The sequence below is a fragment of the Chionomys nivalis genome, chromosome 26 (genome assembly GCF_950005125.1).
Source record: "Chionomys nivalis chromosome 26, mChiNiv1.1, whole genome shotgun sequence".
Classification (NCBI taxonomy): domain Eukaryota; kingdom Metazoa; phylum Chordata; class Mammalia; order Rodentia; family Cricetidae; genus Chionomys; species Chionomys nivalis.
In genome coordinates, this window is record NC_080111.1 from 20,804,211 (window position 1) to 20,830,452 (window position 26,242).

General features: G+C 38.1%; 2 protein-coding genes across 9 annotated transcripts in view; one reads left to right on the forward strand and one right to left on the reverse strand.

Annotated features, from left to right (window-relative positions):
- The window catches only part of Cd36 (CD36 molecule), a 196,621-nt gene extending 196,574 nt beyond the window's left edge, over nucleotides 1-47 (forward strand). For all 8 annotated transcript variants that reach the window (XM_057758756.1, XM_057758751.1, XM_057758754.1 and 5 more), the window contains one exon: nucleotides 36-47. The gene's annotated coding sequence lies outside the window, so the exon portion shown is untranslated. The remainder of the gene's footprint in view (nucleotides 1-35) is intronic.
- Sema3c (semaphorin 3C) overlaps nucleotides 1-26,242 on the reverse strand; it is a 154,161-nt gene that overhangs the window by 69,127 nt on the left and 58,792 nt on the right. The window contains exons 3-4 of the mRNA XM_057758749.1: nucleotides 7,173-7,333; nucleotides 6,065-6,127 (exon numbers count right to left, since the gene is read on the reverse strand). Coding sequence (XP_057614732.1) covers nucleotides 6,065-6,127; nucleotides 7,173-7,333 — 224 coding nt within the window. The remainder of the gene's footprint in view (nucleotides 1-6,064; nucleotides 6,128-7,172; nucleotides 7,334-26,242) is intronic.

The window sequence follows — 26,242 nt, forward strand, 5'->3', positions numbered from 1 at the left end:
AAAAAGAATTTTCCTAATGAAAATCACATAATCAGTAAACAAGGCATGGAGATGGAGAGATAGCACCATAGATTTTTCATGAGACTTGAGCCACTAGGTGCATAGCTCTGGTTCCAGGGTATTGGACATCTTTTTTTTTTTTTTGCCTCAGCAGGGAGTTACACTCACATACACAATCACACACTGAACACACAAACACACATACACACATATGTAAAAAATGCAAAAGAAAACCAATTACATGAGTTGGTGAGAACTTTCTTCTTTTCATCTTTTTCTTTTTCGAGTGACTGTCCTAGAGTGGTAAGTGTAATACAGAACCGTGTCATGAAAAAGGAAACAAATGGAGTGGGTCTGGGGTCTGTCATCGTGCCATTGTCTTCACACAGGCAGGAGAGATTCGGATAGGAATATGTAATAATCAAATGTTCAGTCCACAAAGCTGGGAGACCTGGATTTAAACCTTGGCTTAAGCTTTATCTAGGTGTTAATAAGTCAGTTATATAGGTTTTCTGTGATTCAAATTTTGCATGAGTAAAATAGCAGTAATAACATTTGCTTTGAGCAACATATTAATAAAACTGTGGGAACACTTTTATTTGGACAGGCCATCTGTCCTTCCCAATTAGTGCTGGCTCTGTTCACAATACTAATGAGTAAAAGGTTTGCTATTGGGCACTTTAGTGGAAATAAATACCAAAGACGCCTTCTTCGTTTTCTTTGGGATTTTGATTACATTACTTCCTCCATCTTTCTTCCTTCCAATCTTTGCTATGTACCTCTGCCTTCACTCTCTTTCAAATTCATGGACTTTCTTTAATTGATGTTGTGAATATGTGCGTGTTTACTTCTATATATATACATATTTGCAGGCTGATCCTTTGGTATTTGATAATCATTTGGTGTGTTCTTTGGCTAGGGTTGTTATCTCAAGACCATTCCCTATCTTGGTCAGGGTTGTCCAAGAGACTCCCAAAACATGCGTGTGTGTGTGTGTACACACATACATGTGCATGCATGTGTATATATACACACATATATATTCTGGTATATTATGTGATATGGGGATTTCACTTCAATAATAAATAAAATAAAAACCCTATAATGGCTCCATGGATCATACTATTATATATATTATACATACATATATGTGTGTATGTGTGTATATATGTATGTATACATATATAATATACAAATATAATATAATACATATGAATATTTCAGTCCATCACATTGTAGAATGCATAGCAGAGTGGCTCTGTAGTCGTGGGAGCTTGTAGTAGCAAGCATTCACACAGCAAGAACCAAAAAGGAGATAAGGAAGTCTAGAATCAAAGAAAGGTACAATTTTCAAAGGGAAGTCTCTAGTGACCTATTATGTCAAGTGGGTACCTTCTAAAAACACCATAACCTTCAAAATAGTGCCACAAAATGAAGAGTGAGCCATTCAAAAACAACCTTGTGAGGGGTATTTTAGAGCCAGACCACAATACCAGGTATGTTTATCCTGGTTTTTGTCAGGTAATGGAAAGCATCCCTTCCATCCTTGTCCAATGAGAAGGTCTCATCTATGCTGAACCAATTCAAGAACTATGTCTACAGTCTCCAAATTGTATGTTTAAACAGACCTATGTCATTACTTTATGAAGTTAACTTCTGTCGATTAAAAGATTAAAATAAAATAGCCTATGTCCTCTTTAATTGAACAGAAAATTTGCTGTATTTCCACTATGATAATTTACCCTCAATATAAATATTTATTGTAGAATATTTATTATCTGGTATAATGTTTAAAATGCTGCTGGATTTGACTCTCCTGCCCCTTATCTTGAGAAAGTGTCCCCTATAGCACTGGCTGCCCTTTAGCTAACTCCTTCCCTACTGGCAACTGGGCCTCTGGTCCAAGGGCAGGGATTAAGTGTGGGTGCCACCATGCTGGGCTTCCATAATATTGGGAAAGGACACAAAGGATGGCTTACAGCTAGGCATACACTCGCAAACTAAACTATGTTTCTATCGCCTCCTTTAAAAAATTAGTTTATTTACAATTTGATATAGGTTTCATTTACAAATGAAATTTCTGTAATATGAATTTTGGTTTCTTTCTGTTGTTTTTCTGGACTTTTTCTCCCACTTTCTATTTTACTTAAGAGACGATAGATATATTTAAAAGAAAAACACAGCAAACTGTTTTTCGGAAACACATACATTTTCTGTAGGCATTGCTAGTCTAAGAGCCCGAGCAAACTCATCATCTACCATGTCACATCGCCAGTGCCTAATAAACTCTTTGAACAGATTCCCTTGCTTAATTGCCTTCCTTGTTATTCCAAACTTGTTTAGGTTTGATGAAGTTTTCTCGATGCAAATCTGGGCATAGTGGATAATGACATTTGCCACACAGCATTTCCAATTAGGGCAGAGAGACATAGCATTAAGAATCGATGCAGTAAGTGGTAGGGCATTTCAGAAGCACACACAGGAGGAGCACCAAGTCCAGCAGTGGTAGGAGAGGACTTTCTAGAGAATAGCCAGTGTATCGTGACCAGAAGGGCTAGGAAGATGGTTTGAAATTCAAAAATCCAGAGCAATTGGAGTTAATACTCAGATGCAGCATAAATCAAAAGGATGGGGGGAAAAGGAGGATTTAACTTAAGTGAATCTTCCTATTGTTGATATGAAACACAGGGTAATGTTAAAAGATATAGCTAGCATGGTTTCTCTCAAACCTATCAAAGCAAGCTTTGCGAAATATCCCAGCTCCACTGTTCTTCTTTGCCTTGTGTCTCTGTAGCCCTTCTGTTCTCTCCCAGCAAGACACGCAATTTTGCTATAAGATCAGGGTCTAGGGTAGCTGTCCTCCAGCAGACGAGGGCCATGACACTCACTACTGCAACACTCGGAACAAGGTTCCCATTCTCCTTTCTCGCTCAGTTTCTTAATCTTTAAATCACGACTCTTTTCAATTTCTATTTTGCATAACTGAATAGCTTACAAGATTCGAATGGAACACATAGATCAGCGCCTGGTTTGTTCCTTTAAATTTTAGTATGGTGTCTCATAATTGTTACATATATGTCTAATCGTTCTGGTGTATTGGAAAGCCACTTATACATACCGCCTTCGCCTCATTAACACAAAAGCTGTTCACAATCACTGTTTTTCACAGCTTTTAAAAAGTCAATCAGGGTGAACTGGGGAAAGCTGAGGGAGGAGAATGGCAACAGCCAAAACATGTGTGAAACTCCACTAACAAGAAATACTCGATTACTCTTTTAGAAGGTGAAATACTATGTTATTGGGTAGCAACTATTTCAGCAGTGTGAAGATATCTGCTTGGTGTCAATAAAAATTAAAATAAAATATATTGTCTATAGAACGTTCAAATAGCTGTTTCTCATTGGTGAGTTCCCACTGGCCTTTTCTCCTTCACATCAGATTAACAGGAGGTCTCTGTAAGGACTGCACAGAAAGGACACAAGACGTATTTATTACAAAGTCTCTTCTACACAGATAAAGTAGGTAGTTGAAAGAAATTCATAGATTATTATTTCCCAGAACTCAACATTTTTATCTAGAAAAGCAAAACATCTCCTGTTTAATCATAAAAATGCATAGGACAGATCTCGTCGTGGGTGACTTCTCAATTGTGTCATAGAAAAGAATTCACTCTACCAATGCTTGATATTTCAGCATAATAAAATTGTGGGGAAATGCTAAGCCCACACTGGAGATTTTATCAGATAAGTTTTAATTATCACATAATAGATTTCTATTTTGCCAAAGGGAGAAAAGGGTCAAATGACTTGGCTAGACGCTTGAGATGAATAAAGATCACTTTTTGGAAAAGGAGTATACAAACGCATCTACAGTCTACATACTTGCCCTGCAGCAACTTCAGTCAATTGGAAATGCAAACCTTCCTGAACAAAACATCTGGAAACTCAGTAACATTGCCATGGGATATGATTGTGGTCAAAGGAAGACATAATCAGACATGCTTCAGTGGGAAATGTCTTCACTAGGGGAGAAAGGAGAATTGCTCAACTCACGCCCAGTTATTAGAAGAATAGCTTAAGGAAACCGTCATTCTCCACAGCACAGCATGCTGCTTTGTTTTGTTTTGTTTTGTTTTCCCTGAAAGGCTAACAAAATGTACATTCTCCGCTCGCCTGGATTTCCACCCTCTAAACTTCCTTTAGATTGTAACTATATGTTCTCATGCTTCTTCCTCTTTTAAGTTCTGTTAACTGAATACATATAAAATTGAAAATGTAAGTGTTATAGCTGAGTCACTCCCAGTCATGGTTCCCAAGAACACTTGTGGAATAATACACAGAAGGCGAGGGGTCCTTAACCTTCCTACTGAGGCGACCCTTTAGCACCGTTCCTCATGTTGTGTTGACCCCAACTATTAAATTATTTGTGTTACTACTTCATAATCCTAATTTTGCTGCTCTTATGAATCTCAATGTGAATATCTGTGTTTTCCAGTGGTCTTAAGTGATCCTTGTGAATGGGTTGTTGATTCCCCAAAGGGGTGATGACCCACAGGTCGAAAAGGGCCGCTTGAGGCTCTTCTTCTGCCTTGACATTCCCCAGCCTTTATGGAAGTTTAGATCAGACACTGTCTTGAGAGTCAGCCATACTAAAAAAAATTATTTCATTACGAATTAGTCTTCCTCCCATGACTAATTTGTCTTAGTGCCTCTTCATAGCACTTATATTTAAGACTCCATACAGACATTAACCCTTTCAGAATCTCTTGTGTGGTCAGCCAAACATTTCTGAACACAAAGTTGAGGCTACTACTTCATATGAGCCTCTCAAACCTGGATGTGTGTGTATAAATACACTAGATTTTCTATATAATAACCATGTTTCTATTTCATTCTTTAATTTAAATCTATTTTATTACTCACTAAAAGCAAGTTAATTTTTTCAACTAGATATGGTTAAGAAAAGCAAAATTAAGTCTGTGTTTACAAAAATTATATCTCTAGTAACTAGAATTATGCTATATAAGCAACTGGTGTGTAATGTTTTTATCAAATGAATAACTGAGCAGAAAAATTGAACAGGAGTCTTTTACAAAATTATTTATGACAGTGTATATTTTTGATACTTAGTCCCATTATGATATTTTTCATGATTTGAGGGAATAATGTGAATGATATATATGCAGGATTGTGTTAATGAAAAATCAGTTCCATGCATTTCTTATCGAATATTCAAAAATAATTTGATGTCAATGACAGAAAGCTATTTATAGACATCAATATAGGTTCCTTGCTTGAGTCTTTTCACCGAAGCTGGTGTAAGGGACTACAATTTGCACAAGTGTTGCACTTCACATTTGTCTATGTGTGTGTCTGTTTTCATTGTGATTTGTAATTATTTCAATTGACAAATGTACTGTTCATCACTGTGGACTTATTTATCTGGAATGTGCAGGCTCACGACTATTTTTTCACCAAGAATCCTAGGAATAGTTCCCATGGTATCTAAGAGCTACTCCAGACTCTCACATTATCATTCTTCCAGCAACCCGCTGAGAATTTTGCAGGTTGGAGTCACTCAGAAAAAGGTTTATTGGTGAAATCAATCATGAAAAGTGTCTGCATTAAATAATGAAAGCGAGGCAGGAAAGTTTAACCAGTCAGGAATTCTAAAGTTACACATGGCCCAAGAATTCTAGGCTTGTCGCATTACATTTTTAATATCTGTCCAGCCAAGGATCGCCAATACCACTAATCACAGTCTGCTCTCAAACCATATACATCTGAAGACTAAGTAGGTGGCGCATGTGTGTGTGTGTGTGTGTGGTGGGGTGATATTTGTGTGTGTGTGTGGTATATTAATGGCTGTATGTATGATGTAGGTAGTGTGTGTGTGATGTGCATGTGTATGTATGAACGTGTGTGTGTCTGTGTGTATGTGTATGTAGTATGACTGTGTGTGGAAGTAGGTATGTTTGTATGTACATGATGTATGTAAGTAGGGCACTGTACATATATGTATTGTGTGTGTTTTTATGTGGTGTGTGTGCTCTTCAACTACTTACTGTAGGATCTTTGCCAGCCATTTTGCATTCTTCAACTTTGATTGTTGATGCTGGCCAAAATACCTGCTCAGGAAGAAACATAAAGTTTATATAATCTCAGTCAGGCACACAGCAACCCAACATTCTTCATGTGCTTTTGACTATGTGGTTTCTGTAAGGTGTTACTATTTTTGTTTTTCCTAATTCCCCATTTAGCTTCTGAATTCAAGTTATTTGGCTATTATGCTATTAGACCATTCAATTTTTGTGCATCCAGTTTTCTTTAACAAAACATGTTCAGGAACACATGGAAATCTATAATTATGTATTTAAATAAAATCATTACAAACATAAATGTGCAAAATATCACACACATTTTGCCTGTTGGACTCACACTTTTGCCCCATTTATATCATTACGAATTATGTTTGTTGTCTATATTAGCTGAGTATTACCTTTGGTAAACAACACAGCGAGATTGACAGATTTACTAAAGCAAGTCTCCATGTGCCTCAACAATGTAACACATGAATGAAACCACAGCCCCTGTGAAGCATTGTGCTGACATTCAAAATTGCTGCTGGTCACATCTGGCAGAAAAGAATACATTTTGAGCTGTCATCCTTTAAAATAATAAATACGAAGTGCCTTATTTATACAAACATCATTAACACAGTTTTGCTTTTTTTACTTCATTGATTCTAGATTGTGCTTTCTTACTGCAAAAGAATGATAAATGTAGGTTATTCAAATATTGATGCAGCTAGCAGCTGTATTCCTCACCCTCTGTAGATTACATACAGAAGACATGCTTCTTCTTCCTTTTCTATCCAGGGTTTTCCTGGTAAACTTCCCCCTACTCACTCCTTTTTCTTTTGAATAGATAAATATACAAGGAGTGTTTTTACAATGATTTGAGGAGTTCAAATGAATTTTTAAAACTTCTGAGACTTAATAGACTAAATATATTTTTCAGCAGCAAAGTAAAAAGTAACTTTGGTGTGTTGTGTCCATCCATGTGTCTAGTAGTTTCTCTTTTTCTAATCTAATATATATTATTTTTAATGTATTTGAATTCTTTTAAATACCTATAATGTCAAGACATCCCTCATGAAAATGACAAACTTACACTCAAAGGTTCTTGACTGATATTGTTGATATTCAAGGACAGGATGTGGTCTTTGCTCCCTACATATATCCGGTCTTGATCTTCATCCATCAGTAATATCCTGTAGTCTAACTGGTGGTGGGACAGGCTAAAATATTCAGAGGTCTTGGTTTCTCGGAGCTCTGAAATAGTGAATAAGAAAGAAATGTTAAACAGATTGGATTGGTTCTATAATTCTATGTTTTTACTGAAAGCTTTACCAAAAAAGCAAAAATAACTTACATATCTTTCTTCTTTGATAAAGATGTTTCCACAGTGCTACTTGTATCTTTACTATTACCAACAACTTATACGTCAAACTAACTAAAGGGGAACTCATACCTGGTACTGTAAGCTTTGCCACCTACTTGTAGCTTAAGAAGACATAGATTCTAGACGTGAAGCGATTCATGCCATTTCCTAAAACTAATGCCATATCAAACTGTATTGCAAATATTTAACGTAGTTCTCTCTTCTTTTCAAATAAGCTTTTTACAACAGATGGGGACTACTATAGTGATACACAACTGGTCAAAATGCAGATAATAATTGTCCATGGGATGCCTAACCCTAATTAATACATCAGTAGTGCAACTTCTACACCTACGGCACAAAAAACATTATAGAAGAGGCAGAGGAAAAATTCTAATACCCAGTAGCTCAGGGTGCTTGTGGCTAGATAAGGGAAAATATACCAATGAGCTCTCAACAATATAGTTGCCTGAAAAGGAATGGCATAATGACAGAACTCATTGACCAATATGAACCGAGGAATCTACCCAAAGTCCTGCTGCTAGATGAAGAGCTACTGGTATGCAATGGCTGCCAAGAAAGGGAAGATCAATCTCCTCTAGAGACAAGCTTCAATATAGGTTGTCCAATGCAAAGTAGACATCCTTGGACATATGCATACAGACAACGTTAAATTGACTCAATAAGTTAGATATATGTGTGTATGCATGTGTGCATATGCATAAATGCACAAGTGTTTGTATATATGTTTGTGTATATATATATTTATATTAGAAATAATGATTAAAAATGATGAGACTGTGAATTTGAAAAGGGAGGGCATGAGAAGAGTTGGAGAGTGAGGAAGAAGGAAAAGAAGATATGTAGATGAAATAGTCATATATGAAGTTCTTAGAAAATTAGATTTAAAAACGTAATTTAAAAAATGTTTGTTAACATATATATTTATTTATTGCTTTCTGATGAAATAAAACAGCCAGTTAAAGTTCATGCTGACTCTATATGATTCAAAAATGATTATTCGCATTTGCAGGGATCTCAGATTTCTCAGTGAAAGTCATCAGCCACTAGAGTAAGTAGGAGAGAAATCAGTGGCACAGAGGTGTCTTACTTCTTATCAATGTTTTATTCTCAGGGTCCATTCACCATTTTAGGATCATCTCCAAATAATTCTATAAATAACCGATACTTTTCCTCACTGTAATTTCCACTACCTTAATATGCTTTGCTAAGTCACTTGAAAACAATTATTGTCCTATTTTTCCTTCAGGAGGCAACACCACTTGAATGACAGCATGCCTATGAATATATAAAAGGGAAAGCATGAATTCAGATATGTAAATCCCCAGAGTTGTAACCTCTCAGTGATAAGTGACTCAAGCTCATTAAATTTCTTTTAAGTTGAGTATCTGCCTGCGAACTGAATTTTTAGAAGCAGGAAGACACACGACAATAAGCAAAGTCAACATTCAGAATGTAAGCAGTTTTCTCTGTTGTAGGGAAGACCCAGCCAATCACCTTGCTTGTAGGGCAGGGTCCCCCAAGGATATTTTTTACTTATAAAGATTGTGGGTGTGCTTCCCCCCTACCCTTCTGCTTTCCTATTCTCCGCTGGAACTTCGGTTCTGTGAGTCTTTCCTTAATTAAAGCTGAATATTTTATTATAACTTCAGTCTGCCATTCATTTACGCCGCTACATTTTTGGTGCCCAACGTGGGGCTTTTCAGAACCCGCCCCGAATCAGAGACTCCTGGATGGTGACGGCTGGGAGCCAGCGCCCCCACCCCCCTCCGGAGGCCTCTCCCTCCACGCAGATTGTACCCTCTCAGCACAGCTCCTTGCTGGGTTTGCTCTTCCCAACTACAGCGGCAGAAGCACCTGAGCTTCTGAATTACTGAGCATCTACAGTGACTCGATTTTTCCTGGAGCTTGCTAAAAAGCCAAGGGTTACTTGGCCCCGCCCACCATCCTACTGGGCCTGGCCGCTAGCCCGCCACAGCTTTAACAGCGCCTGAAACAGAGCACACCCATGGCTCGGCTTGCTGAGTTGGCCAACCCTGCATGAGTCTGTGCAGCCCCACCCTGTTATGAGTATTTTTTTTTAAGCGCTAAAATTAGACCTGTTTTTTGGTACCAACTGCACGAGACAATTTCGAATGGTGCACATTTTTGACAGTACTCTGGCCAGACCTTCTCAAACTGCTCAGAGATTAGTTACAATTTTCTTAGGTCAAAGGTTAATTTGGGAATTTTACATCATTTGCTTTCACAGGACCCCCTAAGAATAACGTGGCCCCCATGTCAGCGAAAAGCAATCTAAGAGGACGATGTCCCCTTTCCCAACAGAGTTTGCCCTTAGGATTAGGGACATCATTTACTGGTTGGTTTGGGGTTGAGGGGATGGGGAGATATTTTATGGAATTAGGGGTATTTTCAAAAAAAGGGGGGGAGATTAACTGGTTTGATGGGATGATTGGTATTTGTGAATTACTGTTTTTAGAAAATTGTATTGGTATTGTTTCTTGTATATTGATATATTAAATATTAAATGTGAGTGTTCTTACCTCTATTTTTGTATAAGAGTATGCTTATAACTTTGTCTATATTGTATTGATACATTTACCATATTACAATGTACATTTCTACCTCTGATACTATTTATATAATAACCTTGTTTATATATAATGACATTGTTTACAGTTGAAGATCATTGTTTTCATATATTGCACAGTTGTTTATTCTCTTAGTCTTATCTCAATACTTATCTAAGTTAGATAAGTATTGAGAATTATATGTTTGTCATATTTATTTTTAGGTTAATCAGGTTTTTTAGATACATAGAGATTATATTTAGTATAGATATTATGATCTTCAGCCTCTTCGAAGAGCTGTAGAAAATGGCCTTTAATCTAACCTAGAATTCCATGCCAACGAGACACAGTCACTCCTGACAACACCACTCTACTCCCGAGAGAACGTTGAACATCAAAGACACTCCACTGGGAGCTTGTCTTCTTGGCAGAACTGGCCTTTGGGTTAAGAAAAGCCCATACCTCAACTACTAACAAAGATACAGAATATCCAAAAGTGGATAAAACAGGATTGTCTTATCTTGCCAAGACAGGGTAGGATAGTTCTAAAAAAGTTCCTTGCCTTTAATAATGGTATGTTAGTTATGTTAGGCCTTAGCCAAAGTTGGTTGACTCAACATTGCAAAGGAGACTTTGGGTGATTGCCCAGGTAGTCAGTTGTCTCTGTCAATTGTTGCACATTTTGGATATCTCTCGTTTGTTAAGTAATATTAATTCCTTTCTCAGATCTTTGACGGAGTTAAAGATTAAATAATTGTAGTTACTCTCTACATTATTTAAACTCTTTAAAATAAAATGTTTAGTATATTTATTATTTGTTCCTATTGTATATAGTTGTATTTGGTTTGGCTCTGTCTTATTTAGACAAAAAGGGGAGATGTAGGGGAGACCCAGCCAATCACCTTGCTTGTAGGGCGGGGTCCCCCGAGGATATTTTTTACTTATAAAGATTGCGGGTGTGCTTCCCCCCCTTCCCTTCTGCTTTCCTGTTCTCCGCTGGAACTTGGGTTCTGTGAGTCTTTCCCTAATTAAAGCTGAATATTTTATTTTAATTTCCGTCTGCCGTTCATTTATGCCGCTACACTCTGTAGGTAAAAATCTCTACAAAACATAAGACTTCTATACAGACGTCCCTAAATTCCATTGATCTTGGGACTATGACTTTAAACAGTGACAAGCTTTGAAAGTGGATGTTTTCTAAGGTTTCTGATTTCATGACATATTGATTTTAAATTTGGAGACAGAGAACCCAAGTCATGTTTCTACAACAATTGTTAATGGGCACAGTTTACTTACAGCAAAACAGAAACTCCAAAGATTCTTAGAGGAAGTCAAGAATCCCATCTGTGAGCACCAGACACAACGTGAACACAAGACACACACAGATTTACTCAATTGGTTCAGTTTACCACCTTGGAATGTCTGATATAATATAGCTCAATAGTTTTAGCCAATAATACACAATGATAGCAGAGCAGCATATTTGTATTTAAAAATAAACAAACTAAGCATCCTGGGTCTCCAGTTTGTTTTTTCAGTAAATGAGTAAGAGTTTAGTTTTCATAGTGCATGCACGCGAAAGTGTGTACGGAGAATATGCATTGTTTCATCTTACATTTTCGTGTTCATCATCAAGAGAAGCCAATGCAGGAGCAGAGACTATGGAGAAGAGTTGCCCCTGGCTGATGCTCCATGGCTTACTTAGCTACCTTCTTCTTATTATTTTACATTTTAATCAAATATAATTACACAACTTTCTCTTCCCTCCAACTCCTTTTATAGCTCCATTAGGATGTGCTTGGGAGAAGTTGAAAGAAAGCCTACATTTCTTTGATTATATATATATATTATATATGTGTGTGTATTTTATATATTATATATAATATGTGTATGTATATAATATACACATATATTGCAACAATAGCTTCTAATGAATGTTCTCATGGAAAACAAATGAATTAATAAGTGGAGATATTTAAAATGAATAAAAACGTTAAAGTTCCAATTATTAAGTTTAGTAATAGTGATACTAAATGTAGATTAATATTTATAGAAGAAACTTGAACTAACATAGTTGCAGGGATACCTCACAACCAAAAGATCTACAAGCTTTTAGAAACTTTGACTTGAGGTTTTCTTGCTAGCTGTTCTATCTTTAGTATTTACAGCCCCTAACTGTTACCTTCTCACCCCGCCTATCACAGTTTATACACAACCTGATGTAGATGGTTTCTCAAATACCTCCCCAGGTCTCCTTACTTCCCTCCCACGTGCCCTCTCTCCTTAGATTCTTCCAGCATTTTGTTCCCCAGCCTGCATTAAAATAAAACCAAGCACGTGGTCTTAGCTAGGAAATAAAAACACTAATGCAATTTCCAGTTCTCCTTTACCTGTTTCATAAGAAAACAATCAAAGTCATGAATTAGACTCAGTGCCAGAGAGGGCAGTAACCACATCAGCTTAAAGGCTTTTCTGGTCCAAGGGTTTTATCTGTCTTTTTTGACCATAAAGTGTCTTCAAATTTAATTATCTGTATCCCATTGACAACTGACAGCTGTTAACCAGGAAGATTTACTTCACAGCTGCCACTTTGGGGATAGAAGCCTGGGGTATTTTGTTAAAATGCTACTTAAATTACTATGAGTGGTGATAATTGAGCTTTGGCGCTGTCGGGGAGAAAGGAGCGAGAGTTAAAAGCAATGAGACTCTTATTCATAAAAAGAACAACCCAAGACTCTGTCTTTTCCTTCAATGTAGAGTCCACATGAGTGACTGGCCCAGTGGCTTTGTCCCACTTAAAGGAAACGAATGCCTAATGATTTGACAGCAGTGGAGAGACGAAGGCAATGTTTTTAGCAGGAACTGCCTCTAAGCAAGGCAAGGGGGCTTGCCTTGCATTAACTTCAAATACCAATAATGATAGCATCCTTTTTACAGCATCAGGGATACAGCATTGTTTCTCAGGTCATGCTGAGGTCTTGCCTGAGGATACAGTACATAGCATTAGAAAGCTCAGTGGCTCCACAAAGGGCAACAAAGGTCTCCAAGTTCCTGGGAAAAATCTCCTGGGAAAGAGCATGAAAAAGCAGAAATATTTCTGCCCTGATAGCCACATGATAGTAGATGTTCATGATGGAAAAATACTGTCATGCCTTATGCCAAGGTTCTTTCAGGGAAAATTTCCAGAATAATATGCTTGCCTAATATTTGCATGCCCAGAAAGACATTTCTACATAATAGAAGCCATGGAGAGCCTTGGGAATGAGAATATAGTTGTCTGAAAGGACAATAGGGAGGGTCTCCTGACATGATAAGCTCCTCCATCTGCAGGGTTAACGCATCATCACAGCACTGAGAAGATGCATCAGTATGGAGGGTATTATGTCTGTCGGTCGTACACTTTTCCTAAGTACATGATGACTCATTTCGTCCTGCAGTCTTAATAACTGAGTATTGATGGGGCCTTACAAGTATTGTTGAGAATCTCTTACACTAAAAATTTCATTCATATATTCAATGATCTTGGTAGACTCCGTGGGGATCCCTTTATGAATGATAACCGTTAGTCATGCTTCCGAATAAGGGAAATCATTCACTCAGAATACTACACTGTCTTTGTCTCTTACAAATGTCCTGATTAGGTAAAGAATTACTGCACTGAAATCAATTCCCGGGACTCTCAGTTCTAAGCGGATATAATGGTGACTCATTAATTACATTGAGAGCTCAGGCTGTGCTATCAGTTTGTTTACCCGGCATGCATTTATGGCCAGGTTAGCACTGTAGGTGAGATGTTTCACTCTAACAGATGATGCAGGTGACAAGATAAGCTCTTGGGACAGTTTAAGATGTTCCTTTGCTCTGTTGTGTTATGGAGCTGGCCTGCAGAAACAGTCTTTGGAGAAACCTCTACTGTGTCTTAGGCAGAAAGCATAGGGCAAATTTCAAAGCCTTGGGTGCCTTTGACCTTAGAGACAGTAATTTTGAAAGGATAACATCCTCTCCTGGATGTCTTATCTTAGAGTTTTAAGTAGAGAGGGCTTCATGATTCATCTTCTTCTGGAGGCTCGGTGTTTTGAAACTGGGCTAGAAAGTGAGTTTTACCTGTCCCTTTAGGAAAACCTTGGAGATAAGGAATTGAAAGGGCAATCCAGTAAAATTATAATTCTTAATTCCCAATGTAAACAGAGAACAGCGGGAAGGCTGTTAAAACCACATTTGCTCAAAGTTAACAGCCCCAAAGATCAGCCATCTGTGAGATCCTCAGTAGATCAAGGACCAAACTTTAAACACTCAGCTCATACGATTCCTACTCAACGCTTTGCTATTCAGTCCTGCTATGATTCCAGAGCCTCTGGAGAACCATTAACATTCGGTGAATTTCACTGGTCATCGCAAGCAAGATCACAAGGTCACTCGTGAAATATTTGCAAAACAAGGATAGTTTTTAATCTGTGAGTAGACCAGATAGCCCCACTTTCCTAAAGACACCGGCGCTCTTGGAGTCCTGGCATGTTCTTGCTGTACATGAAGGTCTGTGCAGAATCTAAAGAGGTAATAGAAATACCTCAGTGGCTTGAGTTTTCATTGCTGCTTTGGAAAAGGCAGAGACCAGACTGCTGGCAACTGCACCCAAATCTGTCACAGTTTAGTGACGCGGTTCTCCTCACCCTATGCCAGCCCCAGAGCCTGATGCGGACGGCATGATAGGTATGTTTCGTGAGAAGATAGATGGGTCTCTCATCTACGTCTCCTGATGGATGAGTAAGATTAGAGTGGAGACACTAAAATGGCACATGGATGAAAAGAGGACAAAGGGACACAGCTCTATTCAGTGAGCCCAGCCAGGAAAAGGCAACTGTGACGCAAAATGGATTTCCCAGGCGTTGCATCAGGGAGGAGATTAACAAGCATACAGGAGCCTTTATGAAAAATGAGTCTCACTCCAGTTTGCTGCAGACAGATCCAGTCTGGGCCTGCATGCCTAGTGTAATTACCAATAATGCCCCTTTGATTCTCAAAACACTTCTATCTAAATGGCCAGTTGTATGTCCACTGTGCCCCCAAACTCCTGCTTCATAACTGTCTCGAATGGCATTCTATTACATCTGGAATCGAGTCCAAAGTTTTAAGCTGGTCTCCAAACCTGCTGTGAGCTGGCTAGATTACTTCCCTGAAAGTCTGAGTCACCGCTACCTGTGTGTTTTCTTTGTGTTCTTGTCCTGCTGGCCATTCCAGCCTGCCACCCCCCATTTTCAAACTTGCTTTGCTCCTTTGTTCCTCAAGGCCGTGAGACACATTATTCTTCTTAATCACAAGATTCTTCCTGCAATTTTCTAACTAAATGCAGAACTCAAGTAAGAATTTGAAGATAATGTAAGTAGGGCAGAGTGAGTAAAGCTGACTTGACAAAAAGAAACCCTGTCTCTGGGGACAAAAAAAAGCTGACTTGAGCTATCAGATCAGGACTGGTCTTGAGTTACTGATTATTTTCTTATTTTCCTTTTTGGCTTTTCTGTCTTGCAGTACATTTGCAAAGTCTCAGAACTCCATGTTTGGAAGTTAGAAGATGAGACTACACACTACCAACTGTTAAAATATACTTTGTCTTAGGAATGTAAGATTCTGAATATGAGACAAAAGTCTTTGTCCATTCACATACCTATTTCTGCTAATCAATTTCAGGTATTTTAACATCCGTAATCTACTACTTTGGTCATAAATCATTAAAATGAGAAAATATCAAGTTTTTTAAAAAATGAAGGTTTTTATTAAGGAAGTTGTGAAGAGGCAAAGTATGTCTTTGAAACAACAAAGGAGTGTCAAGTGTGCAGTCACTTGCTGGGGCCGAATTTCTAAGTCCTGTCTTGATGGTGCAGGGCTTCCACAGATAGCATCTCTACTCTACCCTCATGCCTGCAAAGCAACATCTGGAAAATTCAAGAGAAAATGACATCATTTCACGGGATAATTGAGATTGCCAATTTGCCCCAATGTAGAATCATGTAGGAGGCAGGCCTCTCGGAATAGGTTAGGCTATGGGCATGTCCATGTGGGTTTATCTAGATTAGGTTACTGAGCTAACGGGGCTGATTTGCACTGAATATGGCGGTGCCGTACTAGGGGCTGTGTTTTCCCACTGAATTAAGTGGAGAATGCAAGTTCAGCAGAAGCAGCCACCATTCTGCTTCCCAGCTGTGGGGGAATTGTGACTGGAAGCAGCCTGCTTCTGCTGACATGCTTTTCCTACAGCCATCACATAGCTCCATTTAAACCATAAGTCAAACTATTCCTTTCTCCTTCAATTTATTCTTTTGCATTAAAAGTAATACAGGTAGCTAAGGTGTTTAGTAACCAGTTCTTATGTTTCCTACAGCAATAAAATAACTGTGCAAACCATTCATTCTACATTGATTGCAAGCATCACTTAGTACAAATATTTGTTGATATCACTATGGAATATCTGGGAATCTAGAGTACATTTTATTCTTCTAGGAGTCTCAAAGGAATGAGAAATACTTCTAAAACCTTTACACACACATACACATACATATACAGTATATACACAAACGCATATATCATCAAAACTGTGTTCTTTCTTCAAAATCAATGAGGCTACACCAAAGAACAAGTCTTTATTTTCTGATGTAGGAGGGTCTTCTATTAATCTGTTGCTTTCATTGGTTAATTAATAAAGGAAACTGCTTGGCCTGATAGGTCAGAACATAGGTAGGTGGGAAAGACAGAACAGAATGCTGGGAGAAAGAAAGCAGAGTCAGGCAGATGCCATGCTTCTCCTACCCAAGATGGACGGTAGTTAGACTCATGCCAGTAAGCCACAGTCAAGTGGCGAAACACATTAATAGAAATGGGTTAAGCAAGATGAGAAGAGTTAGCCAATAAGAGGCTAGAGCTAATGGGCCAGGCAGTGTTTAAATGAATACAGTTTCCATGTTATTATTTTGGGTAAAGCTAGCCGGCAGCCAGGACCCGGCAGCAGGAAGTGGCCCACTGCTCATTTTACAATTTTCCTCCCCAAACAACATTGTGTTTCTCTGTGTGCTTCAACTCAATAAGGATTCTTAACTTCAGATTTTTCTTCTAAACTAGCTTAGGAGGTTTGAATGATAGTAGGTGGAAATTTTAGGGTCCTCATTGGGGAGTCAACAGTCAGGTTTACTTGTAAAGAAGATTCAGTTCTCAACATGCCTTCAGAGACCCAGAATTAGCAGGAAGTCACATCTGGATAAGAGACTCAAATCAAAACCTATTCCTAAGCTGTGGGAGGAGGCCCACATTCATCATGCTTCTCGGCCAGAAGACACCTGTTTCTGTATACCCATTCGAGATATAAGCACAGAAACGAACTTGTGAATGACTAAGCACACCCCTGACACCTGCTTCCTAGACATCTCTGGGAAAGGTGCAGCAGAGCAAACTACTCAGCCACAGTGGCTCCAAGGTGGCCAGCAAAGCAGAAGCAGGATGTCAAAGACAAAGAGAAGGTTATACAAACATAATCAGAAATTGCTTTAAGAGTAAACCTCTATTAAATATAATTGGTTTTTATTATACTTATATACAGTCATTCTTTTCCTTTTTTTGTGAAGCATGATTACTAAAATCTCAGACACGGATACTGGGGTTCCACCTGAAGACCAGAAACACAAAGCAGCCAGCCTTACCTTACCTTAGTCCAAAAATAGTCAAAATGCCTCCAGGAAACCTCAGAACGAAACTGAGACTGAGAGCTGTCTCCTCCCGTTTTATAATCCTCTCTTGTCCTGGGATAAGGGGCATGCAACACTACCGCCTGGTTTCTATGGGAAGCTAGTGGGTCTACTGGGATTAAAGGTGTGTGTCATTGCTGCCTGGTCTGTAAGGCTGGTCAGTGTAGCTGTTTTACTTTTCCGAACTTCAGGCAAGCATTGTTGATTAATGAAACACCAGTACATTTTTGAGACAGAGTTTCTCTGTGGAGCCTTCCTGAAACTCTCTCTGTAGACCAGGCTGACCTTGAACTCACAGAAGTCTGCCTGCCTCTCTACCCAGTTTACTTTAATCACAGTCTTTCACAGTTCTTGCCACATGTCTCTGCACAAAGTCTGTATTTGTATATAATTCATTTCTTTCAACAGATTGATCATATCTGAGTCACTAAAAAAAAAGTCTTGGTATCTGCAAAAAAGACAGTCTAGGAGTGATTTACAGACACTGTAAACAATATGACTCAGGAATACTGGAGACCAAAAGAACAAAGACTAAGACTTCACGATTAGACAGAAAGAAACTCTTGACTTTTCTTCATTCAACAGACACTGCTGTGTCATTTTCAAGACTAAGGCTCCCAGTTTCAAATGCATACCATGGAATAAAAGACAAAGAGGCTAAAGTTAAGAGAAGCTACCTTTTGTTAGGGCCCAGGAAGTGTCGAGCAAACTATGACCTGAAGACAAATATGAGTAATAAAGTGAAAAGGATTTCCTAGAGAGCACACGGAGCTTGGGTGGATACCTGGACTGCATGTGGAAGAATCAAGGATGTTCAGGCGTGCTTGGCATTGGCAAAGACCATTTGGGTTGGATGATCTAGTCAGAAGAATGGGTCTATCAATATGCAAAAGAAAATCTACAAGTTTCTTGACTGTCAAAAACAGCCTGTAAACATTCAAACTCTTAAATGTCAAACCCAGGTTGTTGGATTGTTCCCAAGTCACTTACGATAACAACAACAACAATAAATGCAAGAAAATGTAGGACAATCATGTATGAGGTTTTAGAAAGGCAATTTTAACTAATAAAGAGGTTGTACTATTAAGAGTATAGAGAAGAACGAAAGTATGTGTATGCCAAGATTATTGCATATCTATAGGTAAATCAATATAGATAGAAAAAACTGGAAGTTTTTGACCTATTAATAACTTTCTTAATGATTTTTCAACTGCAAACGAGAGGTAACCTAGAGGTCTTCTGATGCTCTCTTGTAACTACTCTAGGATTAAGTCTCAGGATATGTGAGCTTTCTCTACAAACCATGGCACCTAACAAACCATTGAAGGACATAAAGAAGGAAATGTAGATTACTAACTGGAAATCAGCTACACACTGCCAAAAATTCCTCTAATTCCTTCAGAATGATGGAGGACCACCCAGTTTTTAGTAAGTTAGATTACCCAGGACTCAACAACCCAGCTCCCCCGACCACCGTAAATTCTTGAACTACTGTTTTATTTGATGACTTTTAAAGACCACTTTTAACTTGAGTACCGGAAAAATATAATAAACTGCATATTGCACCATCTCAAACTTAAAGGGCCAGACGTTATGAACAAAGATACGTGGAGATGTTTTCTCTAAAGTGATAGCTATTTTATCTAAATATTATTTCATTCAATGTGACTCACTGTTTAACCAAATTATTGTACTTGGCTTTACAACAAGACCCAAGTTTGGAAAGCTGCAGAGAACAAGTTCATTTTGTTTGAAATACACTGGTCAGTCTACAACGCAGAGCCACATTCTCCTGCTGTCTTCTGTTTGTGTCTCCGACACAGTCTCAAACATAAGATCTGTGACCACAGCAGTGTTCGTGGCTCGTCCTTGGGAGGATGCTTCATAGTCATGAGACTGTCTTTTGATTCCTTTCAAGAGAATAACAGAGAATCCACATATGTTTCCTGTGATTGAAAGCCTCGTCATCACATATATTCCCCTGATACAGCAGCTCTTTTAACTTTTCCCTTCCTTCATGCCACACTGGGAAATCATTTGATTTTTCCTGTCACAGGTTGGCATTTGAGATGGTATCACTCAGTGTCCCACAAGAGGACATTGCTGTTGCACTTCTTTGTTTTTGTTCGGGAAACATAATATTTACCAGTTTTGCATGTACATGAAGGAGAAAAGTTGAAAACGGGACTCAAAGTTTATTTTACAAAATGCTGCCTCCTTCACGATATAAACATTAGCCATGACTGTCTTTGTAATTTTCAACATTTTCCTTTCAACAAATAGAAGGAAAGCACACTCAAAAGTGGTAGAAATAAAGCAGGCACAAAAGAGGCTACGACAAACACCAGAAAATTGAAGTTTAATCTGAATATTAATGAAGTAGTCTTATACTTTCAACATGTGATGTTTTATCCTATTTATTTAACAGCCATTTTTATCCATGAATTTCAAAAGGCAAAATGTACTTTATTAATCAAAATAATGGGCTTGAATAGCTGAGATAAGGTGAGGCACTTTTGTACTGAACCCTTTAGGTGATTTAATGGGATTAAGTCAAGCAAGCCAACTTGCTATACAACCAGAAGAATGGGCAGACAGGTTTCCAGTAAGGAATTTGCTTCTGATTTAGTGTTATCAGAGACAAAGACTTGGTAGATTCCCCATTTAAAATATACTGCAAGATTGTTACTTCAGAAAAAAAGCATAATGTGAACATAACAAAGACTGCCTTTAAAAAACCATCATGGAAGCCGGGCGGTGGTGGCGCACGCCTTTAATCCCAGCACTCGGGAGGCAGAGGCAGGCGGATCTCTGTGAGTTCGAGACCAGCCTGGTCTACAAGAGCTAGTTCCAGGATAGGCTCCAAAACCACAGAGAAACCCTGTCTCGAAAAACAAAACAAAACAAAACAAAACAAAACAAAACAAAAAAAAACCATCATGGAAAACTAAGCTTTAGACCATTCAAGTTGAAAATCAACTTATTAAAAACATACTGATGCATGGATTTTGTTTCTAATCTAATACAGTTTCCTGGAACTAAGTCTGGCTCTTGAAGACAGATCTATCTGCAGATCTTGGCTCCGAATTTGGTGAGCTCTGTGGCTTTAGGCTACTTATTTAAACTATAGGTGCTTTAGCATCCCTGCCTGAAAGATGGAGACAATACATGTCTTCCAAAGCCATGAAGCTAATTGAGTGAACGAATCAATGTGATGGATCACAACCATGTAGTTGTGGGTCATAGCTGGGGGTCTTCGCGTCAAGATGGGGGTTTCTGCTTTGAATAAGATGTTTCTGCACGTTTGGGCTTAACTGGCATAATAATGCCTTATTTTTTTTATTAAGGTACAGTCTATTGATACAAATAATTATAACATCTCAAAAGTTTGCAAAAATCGTTCTTAATTCCAACATAAAAGTAAATATGAAAAATAAAAACAATTTTCCTTGATTTTACCCAATTTTCCCCCAGTTGTTCTACCATTCATATGACCAAATTTGTATCAGCAATCTGCTTACACAAAATAACTATATTTTCTAAAAACGTGTGACAAACAGTGCCTTGTCTAACCTCCACAGTAATCCTATTAACTTGGTCTTAGTACGTGCAAGGAATCTGTGAAAATATTCCCTTTTTTTGTGGAAGGTAATAACACACTAGGCCAATGACCTTGGCCTTCTTTACTGAGTGCAATTTTTGTTTCCCATATTTCGATGCACACGAGATATGCAAATTACTTATAAAAATAAAATAAAATTTCTTAGGGATGAAATTGCTTTTTTCACAAGGAGTTACTAGAGTTTTTTCAGAGCTCTTTGTTGACCTTATCAGCCTAGCTTGACTATCAAAGCAACTCTCAAGTCAGTTTAGGTCCTTCCAAGATTATTTTCGATATGGGATTCCAAACTCAAGTCTATCTCTGGAGGATACCTCCTGGATCTCTCATATAAAGGAAATACTCTGATATTCTCTCTATCACTGTTATATTCAACTATCTTCAGTTATTTCTGAACTTAGACTCACATTCATTTTACGTAAGCAGTCTGAGATAGACTTGGTGTCATTATGTGACTAGCAGAAAGGTCATTGGAAGTATGTACATTTGTGAGCTGCGGAAACAGTGCTGCGTATTTGGAACCAAGATCCACTAAAATGTTGCTTTCCTTCCTAAAAGTTGGGAAGATCAGCAATAATTTCGAGTTGCCAGCTTTCCTCATTGCCTAAGGCTGGCAAGAGTCTCAGCAATGTGCATGCGCAAGATAGAAATTAGCCGGGGTCAGAAGCCTTGTGAACAGCTTAGACTTCTGCCTTGACAAGCTCTTTTCCCAGGGTTGTTCATAAGACCTAAAAAAGTGACCAAAAACTTCATGATGCAAACAATGATTTGAGCTTCAGAACTGTTTTCCTGTAGAACATCCAGTGTCTATATTTTATTTTTAAAAATAATTTATTTATTTTATTTTATGTGCCTGGGTGGTGTTTTTTTGCCTCCACGTCTGTGTGAGGGTATTGGATCCTCTGGAACTGGAGTCCCTGACAGATGTGAGTGATCGTGCGGCTGCTGGGAACTGAATTCTGATCCTCTGGAAGGGCAGTCAGTGACCTTAACCTCTGAGCCATCTCTCCAGTCCCTATATTTTAAAATCTTAAGGCTCTCAGCTCTTTTTTGCAAAGCTTACCTGACAAATTTTCCTGTAAATATTACCAATAACATTAATGGACACAATTCTTCCCGATATTGCTTTGAAAAACTCTACATGAAACATCATTTCTACTTATTATACTCTTCTAAGGTATAGAAGAGTATACTGTGTGGAGTCCCCATAATGAAGGTGCACTCACTTGTGTAACTAGCAATACTTCTGTCTTTGTAGCTGAATTCGCAGACTGGTAGAGTAGGGGTAGTGATATTATCTATCTCGTGTGCTTGTCCCCTTAGGCTACAGTAAATCAGGGAAGTAAAGCCGAGCAGTTGCAGGTGTACCACGTTGTTCCAAACAGTGTAACTACTGTCATTACTGCATGTTCAAGCAACAGTGTTCATCCTGAGATCTAAATTTCCAAAGTCACCCAATAACAAAGCACTGTAGAGGAGAGAAAATGGAGAGGGTGCCTTGGCGGCACTTGTATTGTCAGAATATGCACTTGGGTGCTCTCAAGGGCTGGGCAGACCCATTCTGAGCTCTTCCCATTGTAGCACACGCCCTACAAAACCCCTATACCTAGAGGTAATGTCACACATCAGATCCATCTTAGGCAAAATAGATTAATTTACTTGTACCTGTGATGTGGGAGTGATTTCTTTCTAATCTGTTGCTTTCATTGGTTAATTAATAAAGAAACTGCCTAGGCCCATTTGATAGGCCAACCCTTAGGTGGGTGGAGTAAACAGAACAGAATACTGGGAGAAAGAAGCCGAGCCAGGCAGTCGCCATGATTCTCCCACCCGACACAGATGCAGGTTAAGATCTCCCTGGTAAGCTACCACCTCGTGGTGGTACACAGAATATTAGAAACGGGTTAGATCAATATGTAAGAGCTAGCCAATAAGAGGCTGGAACTAATGGGCCAGGCAGTGTTCAAAAGAACACAGTTTCCGTGTAATTATTTTGGGTAAAGCTAGCCGGGTGGCGGGACGCAGCCCTGCCGCCACTCCTATTTCAACATACCTGTGAGTACAGTTTAAATAGTTACTGCATTTATCCTTTTTTTAAAAAGTCACAAATACTTTAGGAAACTAAATGACTACATCTCTTTAATGAAAATTACATAAGCTGACATTGATAAACTCTAACTTTCTGTCCTATTTGGTAATGGGAAAGGAATAGAGAACAGAGAGAACAATTGGTCACAAGTCTCATTGCTGTCTGCCTAAGTATTTTTCGTTTACCAAGCAGGAATTCTAAGGCCAAAGCATTATAGACTACTCTCAGATGGCCTATAATGAAGGGTAAATGTTTTAGGGTCTTTGTGTCAATTCTGTAGCACACAATAAAAGTAAAATTTTAGGCCACTGAAAAGGTGAAAATTCAGCCATTCAAATACAAGTCAAAATTTCTTAACTTTGGAGTTGGTATTTTTTTCCATTCTGAAGATATTCTCTCCTTGTCTGTACTGCTGTCTGTGGACTACTGATAGAGATAGTACTCTGTCAGTTACAGGAAACCAGTAACCTCAGCAAAGTTTTGGGGTTGTCTTTCTCTTTCTAAAATTTTAAGAGCACCCCCACTTTGAACACTCTTCCCTTTTCGGTGATTTAGGACATATAGCAATTTAGCGTCATGAACAGTCCAACAACAACAACAACAAAAATCTCCTACTGAGAAGTCTACACAAAGAGAAAATAAGAGAAACACTGAGCCAGTGATAAGCAATGGACCACACACGTATTGTGCCTAAGGTTGATCATATCCTGAGATGCCATTTTCTATACTTCTAAATACTGGGCAAACCCCATGAAAGGCATATGAATCACAGGTGTAATCCCCACCTCAATATTAAAACAGCTTTTTATGTTTGGTCATGTCATCTGAGCCTCGAGTTTAGCTATATTTAAATGAAGGGGCTTGACATAAATAACAAAATACAAAATAATGCAAATACCAAAGTTTTACTGCTATATTTTTTCTATGATTTTCAGAACTCTAAATTTTTCTTTAAAACTTACTACAACACGAACATTGAGTTATTTTTATAATTTTACTTAAATGTACTTTTTTTATATTATTGGATATATGTATTAACTTCGGTATCTAAGACACATGTACATGATTTTTATTATGTTATTATGTAAATGCAGTTAAACATCTCTATATATGTTTCTTTTACTTTGATTTGATATTAAGTATAGGAATTAACCCAAATAATTAAATTATGAAATAACAAATATAAAACTATTTCAACCCACTTACCTTCTACAATTTGACTGGGACTCCGTTCTTTCTAGTACTTTCATAAATAAAATTGAAACATTAAGTTTGAGCTTGGCAAAATTATGTATTCCTGACTAAAATGTTCTACACACAAAGACTGCAGTTTTTCACAAGTTGCTTTGTAATTTACTGTGTAGCAGTGCAGAAAGCCAAATGGTTTCAAAGTTGATTATTTCATGATAATTTTATTGCCTTCATGCCTCCATAGATACTGAATAAGATCAAGCTCAGTTATGTCAGTGGGCAGGCACTATGCCCCACTCTGCCAAATATCCATTCCCTTAACATGTCTCTGGAAAAATCGTTTCTTCTTTAAATTAGACTGAAATAAATTCTCAGTCTTCTCTGTTTCTATAATTAGTGATGATTCTATTCTTCAAGGTAGTAAGACTTTCGTTTCTCTGAAAAACCTTTGAAAACAGACAAAATGCAGTGAAGTCCTACATTTCCCTCAAAGTAAACTTTCGTTTCTTCATCCTCTTTATCGCATTCTTGATTTAGTGTCTCTTGCCTTGTGTATAATTTCTGTAGCCCTGTGCTCCATAGAGGATTGTCACTTTACAAGCGATGTTTTAACTTGTTTGTCAATGTAGTGTGAGTCTGTTGAATATTCTCGTTGTAGAATGTAGACCAAGGAGTCTGACTTTGTCGTAATCTGAATGTTCTCCCTGGAAACTGAGAACAGTCTTTCACACCGGAGTTGATAAGTTCACTCATAAACCCACTTCAACACCCTTCCCTCATCATGTTTCACGGCAACACATGCGCCTTAATGCAAGAGCTATTACTGCCTTATAATCCAGTTTTTAAATGTCATTTGAAACATCATTTTGCAGCTAAGCTTCCAAATTTATCCTTGAGTTTGTCTGCCTAATTCTACCTCGAGTGGATAATTGCTCAATTTTCTACACTAATCTTCTTTACCGTTCTTCAGGAAAATAAATGCAAGTTTATTTATTTGACCTTCATTGTATACCACTTATAATTAGATTTTTCCACTTAGAGTTTCACACCACAGAAGTCTTATCTCCAACTTTTTGTAACTGCAGAAACTAATTAAATTCGATGCTTTTGCTGAGTAGAGACATAAAAATATTTCCTTTATTTTAAAGGCTTGGTATTTCATTTGGAAATCAGTAGACTGTATGGTATTTGATCACAAGCTATCTCTCATGAATAATATAATATATTATTGCAATGGTGGGTGCTATTAAATACAGCAGAAATTACTGCACCATTTTGAGAAAGACACTGAAGTCAAGGAAGATGCAAAGGTGTGAGGATACAGGTGAAACATAAGTTGGTTAAAATACAGATTAGAATTGTGCTTCTGGGAGACAAGTATGATGCAGACTGAAATGTGAAAAATTATATGACAAACCCTCTAAAGGGGAATACGGAAGATCATTTCTGTGGCCTTGAGACAGATGAAAACATTGCATATAGAGAAAACCTAAGACAGAGGTGAACCTTCTCCACTCTTCATGTGACTTGCTCTCCTCCACCTCCGAAGCCCTAACTGCTTCTGCTTACCACTCTATGTA